The sequence below is a fragment of the Phodopus roborovskii genome, unplaced genomic scaffold, assembly GCF_943737965.1.
Source record: "Phodopus roborovskii unplaced genomic scaffold, PHOROB, whole genome shotgun sequence".
Classification (NCBI taxonomy): domain Eukaryota; kingdom Metazoa; phylum Chordata; class Mammalia; order Rodentia; family Cricetidae; genus Phodopus; species Phodopus roborovskii.
Window position 1 is genome coordinate 3302658 of NW_026126515.1, and position 10209 is coordinate 3312866.

Genomic DNA, 10209 nt, shown 5'->3' on the forward strand with positions numbered 1-10209 from the left:
AGAGAGAGGGAGGGAGGAAGGGAGAGAAGATGAGACACAGAGAAGAGATTTTAAGAAACAATTATAAAAGTAAATTTAGACATAGAGGCACAATTTTAATTCCCCAGTGATTTTATTTCAAGATGAAAATCTCAAGATTTATGAATGATTACACGACTGTCAGGGGAAATCACTAACAATTTCTTGTAGTAACTGACATGATGTTGTTCTTGTGTGGCTCCAGTTAGTATGGAATGAAATCAGTTCCCTCTTACAGTAGATAGTTCCTGTCTGAGGTCTACAATCATTATTGCTTTTGTAATTGCACCAATAATAAGTGAAACCAAGATAAGAACCATACGACTAAACAAAACAATTAGTATCCTGTTTACACTCACATGTATTTTGGCTTTAAACATACGAGAGGCGATCTTCGGGCCACTGTCTGTACTACCACCTGTTCCTGCCTGTACACAGTCTGGTGGTCGCCAGCCTTGCACACAGTGACAATGGCCTCTGTTGTTACACACCCCTCTGAAATTACAGTAGCTGATGTTGCATCTGAAATTGAAATGTTGGTGAAAAACACAGGCTTGTGCTTTACAGTATTTCCCTGGGCCACAGGTTGCACCATCCACTACAAGCCCCATTTCTGGAATTTCTGTCCCATGGTGCACATCATACCCAAAGCACTGTTCTTCTTTAATATCTTGTACCTTTATGTGATGAAATGTAGTGTGCTCACCTCCACCAGGAACACGGATGACACCATCACAATGCAGCAGTCCACAATAAATACCGTCATCTTGACATGCGAGAGGTTGGCTCCCTCCTCTTTGTAACTTCATCCCACAGTTTCCAAATCGGTCACCTTTGGGATTTAATTGTTTATAGCACGCTGGCGAAGCATCCCTTACTTCGTATCCAAAAAGAGCTTGACACTGCAAATCACGATCACTGCAGTTTCCTGACATGCAAACTGCTAGTGGTGAGCAGGGAGTTCCATCCTGGATGTAAAAATTTTCTGGGCAAGTCTCCGAAGTTCCATCACAGTATTCTGGCAGATCACAAATGCCAAGTTTGTCTCTGCACACAAATCCAATGGGTGCAAATGAACAATCCTTACAGCAACCTCCTAAATCGCAAGTACTGCCCTGAGAAAAGCGACAATTGGTTGCACAACACTTGTCATAGACACACTCTTTAAAGGAGCCACAGTCACACTCCTCGTGGTTATCCAGCTTCTTATCCCCACACCGGGGAACTATGTATCTAAAGTTGCTATACTGATGACGATCGAAACTCAGGCACTCGTCCCATCCATGGATCTTATCATGTATCTCAGCTTGGGAACAATTGCTCATCATATCCAGAAGAGCAGGAAATTCATTCATGACACAACGGCTTCTTCTGAAACAAAAACAGCCCGTTGCATCATGCTCTAAACCCAGACTGTGACCTAGGGCATGAGACATGATAGTTGCAGCCAGAAAAGGATGTTGGTTTGCAACATATGTATATGCTACTCCCCAATTATCTTTGCACACTCCATTCTTAGGGGCGGCATAATCTACACCTCCAACCTGATGTCCTGTTAGAAGAACTGAAATGGAGATCTTGACTTCATTATGTAAACCTTTTTAAAAGAGCCAAAGTTTTGCACAAGATTGTTAGAATTATCATTCCACTGGTTTATATTCAGTGAGTCTCCACTTTCCCAAATACATATGGCACCTGCAAAGACAGCCAATCCGGTCAGTTTATAAATGCTATCTGCTATGCTGTTTATAACCAATATCATCTCAAGTGAGGCGGTAAAGTTGTTGATCGCTCTAGCTAGTGAAGAACTCATCGTATAGTGCACTCGCAGTATTTTCACATGCACACGCCACAGATACACTGGGGCTGCCCTGGGACTTCCAGCAAGCTTCGCCTCTTCAAGGGATTCCTCTGCCTCTGCCACGGTCTCTTCATTTCTACATTTTTTAGACTTATATGACCTTTCTATCACAAGCAGAGAAATGACATGCTCAAATTTGGAAGAAGATGCCAATGGTCTGATTTCATAAGTGAAGTCATCCACCTGCAGCATGCCATTCAGACCTCCATTGCAGGTGTCTAGCGTAGCTAGGGACCCAGGGACCCCTTCCAGGTAGCTGTAGAAGTAACAGTCTCGGGGAACAAACGGGTAGTCTTCCTGCTCGGCTCCTTGGTCATTAGTAGTGTACACAGGAAAGTTTTCAGGAATCATGTTCTTCTTGAGTTTCATGTGGACCACGTGCCTTTGTCCCCTGAAGCGCATGCTGTAGGTGATCTGGTCCGGCATATTGCTTCCACCCATTCTCTGGGGAACCTTCCTGGGAATCACAACTTCAGACGTAGCAAAGCGCCATTTTGGTGGACCACGGGAACAGCACGCGGGGCACAACAATACCCAGAGCACAGATAGCCAGAGAGAGCCTCCCAGGAGGACTCGAGTCCATGTAGATGTCCGGAGGAAGGGGGCCATGGGCCAGAGCAAATTAATTAGTCCACCGGGAGGCAGACAAGGCCGAGACCTCAAAGTTCACACCATGGCATGAGGAGAGCAGAGTGAGGCAAGAGGCTCACAACCTCTGGTAAGTAAAGGAAGACAGGCTGTTACATAACAATGCTCTGCCCATGCAAGCATTGTGTGCTCGGTGATCTGGAGAGCCTGTGCTGGAAGCCCCAGGGAAGAGCAAAACGTGGGAGGCACTTGGAGAAATTGCCATGTATTTATGGGAAAAAAACATTCACAACTGCTTCTAAGGCTTGTGTCTTATCTACCCAATTTTTATATTTGGCACAATTGTCAATCAACTTTTCCTATTTGCTACAAAAACCACTCTGGCTATTAAAGATAAAATACGAATTACCAGACCGATAGTAATTACAACTGGTGTTATGTCATTCTGTGTGAAGCCACTTCTTCATTTTCTGCTTCTATTTCCATCTCAAGTAGCACTATTACTGGGTCCCAACACCTTCTGTTATGGTTATTTCCCACCCTTTACATGGGAAAGACTTTTCCTTTTATCATTACTTAACTCTCTTGTTTGAGGACTTCCAAGGTGTCTTACCAAATCTGACAGCTTCTCAGTTTGTCTGCAGCTGGCACGATTTCTCTGCCCATGTGGTTGTGCCATGAATTGGGAGTGTCAAATGTTGTTTTTATCAAAATCTCAATTGTTCCATTTTGCCAATAAAGACTCGGGAGCCCGATGCTGAGGTGAAAGTCTGCTAGCTCAGGGAGACAGAGAAAGCCCTGGGCTGACTTGACCCTCGTCCTTTGCAGTCCTCTCCAAAGCTCCTGCTCTCTCCTACCATCTCAAACGGTCTCTTCAAAATCAACGTCCCTCCCTTCTACTTCCTGTGTGTCTCTCTATCCATTTTTCTTTCTCCATCTTACTCTTTTTGGTTTTGGTTTTATCTTATGTTCATTTCCAGTCAAGTTGTTACTTGCTCTACCTCTTAACCTATGGTTGACTTTATTTAATTCTGTTTAAAATTTCCAAGCAGTAAGCTCTTGGATTAATGGTGTGTGCTAGTTCTGAGCCACAGGACAACTACAGACAGGCATTTCTATTAATAATGCAATCTTTGGGTTCCTAGTGTGATCAAATATCCTGCAATACTTCTGTCTTCAGGAGTTGTTTGTGAAAAAAAAAAAAAAAAACCCACTTCCTTCTATTTATATAATTGATGTTGTGCACATCCTACTTTATGACTTAATGGTTCCAATAACAAACATCCAGCTTATGATGAGCAGTTCAGATCATATGGTAACTTGGTGGTCCATTGTCAAATGTTCATTTTCTACTAAGGCCTAATAGCAGGCCCAGAGCTATCTTTCAAAGGGAGAATAGATGTCTACAGATAATGGTAGAGCCTTGCTCCAAAATCCCTAAGGTCATTGGTGTGATTCACCTATAGGAGCCTGCTAAAAGCTGCAAACGGCATCATCCCTTTCTGCCACTGACTTTTGTTTTACCAATGACTTCACCCCCTGCTCACTTGATGCAATCATCATAATGCTAGCAATATAGAGCAACATTGTGATATTTTGTGGAAGAGACAGAGGATCAAGATCCCTTCTAACTAAGTTATGACACAGGGCAAGAGAGTTAGCATATCCCTCCCATAACTATATAGCAGTATACCCGGGTATAATGCTGGCCTAGCCAGCTGAAAACAAATTGCTTCTGGAGGTCCTCATGGACAGGTACCAAGAAAAAGTCAGTTGCTAAATCAATAGGTACATACCAGGAAATGTACCATACCAGGAATTTAACTTGCTCAATAAGTACACTATATCTGGTACAGCAGCTGAAACTAGAGTTATTACCCCAGTGAGTTCTTGATAGCTGTCATTCTACACATCTGATTTTTACACTGGTCAGATAGGAGAGTTAAAGGGATATGTGCTGGGAACCCTTGTATCTTTCAAGTCCTTGATGACAGCACTAATTTCTGCAATTATTCCAGGGATGTAGTAATGTTTTTATTCACTATTTTAACAGGCAACTCTAAAGGCTTCCTTCCATTTAGCCTTTCCAACCATAGTAGCCCTCACTCCACAGGTCTGTGAACCAATTATACATCCTGGAACTAGGGAAATAACCACAGGATGAGTTCGGGGACCTACTGGGCCTACTGTAAGTCAGATACTAAACAAAACTCCATTAATCACCTGCCCTCCATAGCCCCTACTTTAACTGGAGGACCACAATGTTTCTTGGGAACTCCCAGAATCAGCATCAATTCTGAACCAATATCCAATAGACCCTGGAAAGTCTGATTGTTTCTTTTCCTCCAGTGCATAGTTAGCCTATAAAGTGGCCATAGGTCCCTCTGGGGAGGAACTGAAGAAAGGCTACCTATAAAACTTTTATGTGTCTTATCAGGGTCCTTTTTCAGGGGAACCTGGCCATCCCTTTTTTCAAAGGATTCTGGGACTGCAAAGTGGCTCAAGTCTAGATATTGATTCATTGGCTGAGAATGCCTTTTGAGAAATTTTCTGTTTATACAGATTAAAAAGAAATGCAGTAGGCTTATCTATTTCATGCCTGGAAACGCCATGATTGATTAGCCAGTACCAAGCATCCATATGAGTTGTGCCACTATAAAATTTATCTTGCTTGTGCTGACCATTATGGGTTAGGCTACTATGAAAATTGTTTGGTCTGTAATGCCCATTAGGATAACTATCAACACCTTGCCTCTGGCAATTCAGTGTTGACACCTAGCAGCCCAATTAAACACAATGCATTTAATTCATACAACAGAACAGCAGCATCCCTAACCCTAAGGTCAGGCTCAAGGAAAAAGGCAACAACAAAACTCTTCAAATGTGCTGGTGTCCCTCTCACCATTTTGCATCTTGTATGATTAGTGTAGGGTGTTCTTCTGGGCCTTCCCCTTGTAAAGGATTAGGTTTTACCCAGTATACCCTCTCTAGCATTGCAATTTTCCTGAACCATAAAATCCCTTCAACAACATTAAGCCAAGGGATATCAGGCATCTCCAACTCCTTTTCAGTTGGTCATCTTTTGATAAACACTTCAACCAACCAATCAAGCAAACTTTTAACACATTTTTAAGCTATGTGAGCTTCCATATTAAACCTAGAATCTCCACTCAGAGGGCCCATGTCAATAAACTCAGCCTGATATAGTTTCGTGTCCCTTCCACCATTATCCCCACACACACCCTTAAAATCTATTCCCACATATTCCCCAGACTTCTACTTAAATGAATTAGCAAAATCATTAAGCTCTTTAGCAGTGTAGTACTGTAAATTCAACAAACCTTATGAGGGCTTCAGTTTGATTTTCTGCAACCTGAGCTTTGCAGCTACTGGAGAGAAGATTCTCTTCTGGGACACACTCAGAAACCTTTAGGTTGTTTATTTGCACCTAGAGATGGTCAGTTTTATCACTAAGTTCATTGTTGTCCTTCACAGTATTCCAAAGTTGGTAATTTTATCATAGAGCTCATTTCTTTCCTTTATCACTTTATCCAGAGATATTAAGAACAAACCGGTGTAATTTCCTTTATATTCTCCCAAACTCTCCAAAGTTTCACTAAATCCATTGTTACTCAATACTGATAAATCAAGATAACCAAAGGCAATTATCTCTGTAAGTTTGAAATATAGTTTCACCATGGGCTTCTACTTTCTAAGCTCCCAGGAGAGTGACTGGAGAGGCTTCAGAGGCAGAAGGTGCTGGTGAATTTGAAGGTGTTGGTAAATTATAAAGTCAATTCATCCTTATACTTATTTCTCTAGAATCACTCTGGTACCAAAATCTGTATTAGTCAGGGTTCTCTAGAGTCACAGAATTTATAGCTTATAGAATAAATAGATATCTTTCTCTCCTCATATATATGTATATGGGAAATATATGGCAATTCATTGGAATGACTTACAGGCTGCAGTCCAACACTAACTAGCTGTGAATGGGAAGTCCAAGAATCTAGAGTTGCTCAGTCTGAGTCTGGGTATCTTAGCTAGCCTTCCATGGATGCTGGAATCCCAACGAAGCAGGATCCAATGCCAGTGAAGGGAAGGATGTGCTGACAAGGTAAGAGAAACCAAAGGAAGCTTCCCTCTTCATAGTCCTTATACAGGCTTCCAGCAGAAGGTGTGGCCCAGATGAAAGGTGTGCCTTCCAGCGTCAAGATCCAGCTCACAAGTGGGTCCTTCATTTTCTAGATTATAATTCATTCCAGATATAGTCAAGTTGACAACCAATAGCCATTAAATCCCCCAAACTAAAAGACCCAAACCAGGTTAACCATGTTGGACTATGCAATAAATAAGTTAATTAATTAATAAATAATAAATAACACACTCCAGGAATGTAGGCTGAATCTGGGGAATACACATGGCTTCTCAAGGTGCTCAGCCATCAAAACATTGAAACTGTCCTCTCTAAGGCTCAGGAAACATCACAGATGAGAAGGGCAGTGAAACATTATTATTTTCTGGGCATGATGTAACCATGATTTCATAGCATCTGTGGCCGCCTGCAGTGAGCCTACATAAAACTGTGTGTGTCAACAGTCAATCATAGATCTGGAAGGGGCTCACAAGGCCCTACCCCTATCTGCTGAAGTATTGGCTACTATTGGATTCTGGGGCAAGCAAAGATATTTTCTTCAGTTACACACCCACCCATAGGCCTACCAAGTTTTTTTTAAAAATGGCTAGTTACAAACCTATGATCAGAAATGGCCCTGGTTAAATTCAGCAAGTCCCAAAACAGAAGTCATAAATGTGGGAAAGGGAAAGTTAAAGGAAGAGGTAGGAGACATGGGTCAGAAAGAGTAGTGGGTAACAGTAATTAGAATGTACTATATACATGTATAAAATTGCCAACAAACAATAAATATGAAAAAGAAACTATAAGATAGCTAATTAAACTTTAAGAGTAAAAGAAAAAACAAATAGAACAAAATAATTATATAAAAACCTAATTTTAAGGTGGGCTCATGATGTCAGACACCTTATTCCCAGCAGGAGATCTGAGTTCCAGGTCAGCCTGATCTTCACAATAAGACCCTGTCTCAAAAAAAAAAAAAAAAATTTAAAGAAAATCATAAAAGAAAAAATTCTGGCCCATTATAATGAAAAACAGTTGAAAACACCAAAAATACTTATCAAACCTAAATTCCGGAGCTGGAAATGTGGCACAGTGATAAAGTTCTTGCTTGCTCTTCTTAGCATGCATAGGCCCTACATTTAATCACAAGTTAAATAAATAATTTAACTAATCAACAAGTATTAAAATTGCAAGGTTATCACAGAGATAGAGAAGAGAAAAATACAAAAATTAATTCAATAAAGCAATGGCTGAATAATTCCCTAATCTTGGAAACAGTACTGATATACAGGTTCACCAAACCCAGGTTGATGTGACCAGAACCTCAACCTATCTAGCCATAGCAAACCTGCTGAACATGTACAACACAGAGAGAGAGAGCGTGCTTTTTGTTGTTGTTGTTTTGTTTTCCTTTTTGGTTTTTCGAGACAGGTTTTCTCTGTATTGCTTTGGAGCCTGTCCTGGAATTCTCTCTGTAGACCATGCTGGCTTCAAACTCACAGAGACCTGCCTGCCTCTGCCTCCCAAGTGCTGGGATTAAAGGTGTGCACCACTAACACAAGGAGAGAGAGAATTCTTATAACAAGAATGACATCCACATTTAAGGCAACTGCCACTACAAAACAGTAAATCTCTCAGCAGACACTTAGGCCATGGAGGAATGGATGACATATTTAAAACTCTGAAACATCCAAGTAAAAATCTGATTAATCCAAAATACTGTACACATAAAAACAATTGTGAAGAAATGAAGAAACATTTTCAAAATAAATAGCTTTTTTTGCATCTAATAAGATGATCATTGGTTTCTGTTGCTTAATCTGCTTATGTGGTAGAGTACATTTCTTGACTTATGTATGCTGATCCATACTTCAGTCATTGGAAGGAAGCTGACTTGATCATGGTGAATCTTGTTGATGTGTTCTTGGATTCTGTTGGCAAGTACTTTATCGAAACTTTTTGTATCTATGTTCATTGGAGATATTGGTATATAATTTTCTAGTGTTGGGATGAGAGCAGGTCTTGTTCTGGTTTTGCTATTAGGCTAACACTAGTGATGGGACTTTGAGAGAACATGCAACCTGATATGGTTGGTTTTAAAATCAAGTCATCAAAAATTACCATCACCTGAGAAGGCAACCTCACCTGAAGAACTGTCCTGGTTGCCCTGATTGACCTGGGGAGGTCCACATTCTGGTAGCAGCCCAGATGAAAAGGGTGTGTCAGGAGACCGACCATCTTTTATTCACGTGGCTTTCCCATTTGGCATGGAGTTAATTTCTTGTTGCTACACTGCTGCTCATTCCATCACTGACAGAGCTGGCACTTCCAAGCTTTCATCATAGACTAGCGATCAGCAGCTCTCTAGGAAGCTTCATGGCTCTGGTGCCAGATTAGGATTACTAAAGCACCCTGCCGTGTAGATTGAGTAACTACCTGTTGTCACTCCCAACGCCTGATGAGACACAGCTAGCTAGTCCAGGACTCCTCTGAATGTGGACATGCTCAGCCTCAAGGACCAAGTAACTACAGGTTTCTCAGCTTTCTTAGTGATTTAGCTGTGATCATTTTAGAGCAGACAATACATATATGTGTGTGTTCATTATAGATAGACAGATAATTTCCTCTAGAGAACACTGACTAAAATACTCTAATTAATAAGACTTACTCTTAGGTAAGTAAGGATGAGATAGGACAGAAATGCATGAGAATGGAAAGAAGTGTGGTAAAATCTCTTCTGGACAGTTCTGACATTTAGAACTATGTTGATATTCCACACACAAACCCCAAAACAAGATAAAAATCTGTAAGAATGAGGGAAAAAACTAAATGATTGTAAGTAACATATTGGAGAATTAACCCAGTCTCTTAAGTCTCGGTACTTAACGAGCTGTGGGTCTTTATATGCATCTCCAACTACTGTAAAAAGAAGCTTCCTTGATGAGGGTTGAGTGATCCACTAATCTATGGCCAAAGATAAGGATTTATAGGAAACTTTATTACTATGTCCACTTAGTAGAATAATAGTATTAGGTTCTGCTCTAGGGCCTATGGCCTAGCCAGTCATGAAGTTAGGAACCAAACTTTTAATATATAACATTTTGGGGAGGACACTTCATATCCAAACCATAGCAGCACAACTATAATGAATCAAAAAACAAAAGGGATGTATCACACAGGCACACAGAAGCAACAACAGACAGGAAGTGGGCAGAGAACACAGGCCAGTATTATACATGAGGAGTTGGTATATAAAGGAGCTCTGTGATTCCTTTTACAACTTCCCTATACATCTGAAGCTGTATCAAAACTAACAGGAAGAACAAACATTTCACAGAAAACCAAATGCATCATAAAAGTAGAACAAAGACAAGAGATTTTGTTACACTAAAAATTAAAGATCTAGAGACTGATATTGGGGTTCAAGCTTCAAGCTGAAGATCAGAAAAACAAAGTAGCTGGGCACTAGTTTTTACTGTACCCCAGACTGAAAGGCGATCCCAGCTCCACCAAACCTCAGACTGTAACCTCTCCTCAGCATGGCTGGAGAATCCTGAGACTTCAATGTCTTCCTATCCTCAATGTGGCTGGAGAATGAATGCCT

The 10209-nt window shown here is 40.9% G+C and overlaps 1 protein-coding gene across 1 annotated transcript; it reads right to left on the reverse strand.

Annotated features, from left to right (window-relative positions):
* Window positions 1-107: 107 nt before the first annotated feature.
* LOC127230930 (disintegrin and metalloproteinase domain-containing protein 21-like) lies at window positions 108-2513 on the reverse strand. The gene is given in 2 exon segments (XM_051196248.1): window positions 108-1606; window positions 1609-2513. Coding segments are annotated over 2 exon segments (2247 nt in total). The 5' UTR covers window positions 2489-2513; the 3' UTR covers window positions 108-239.
* Between the last annotated feature and the right edge of the window lie 7696 nt (window positions 2514-10209).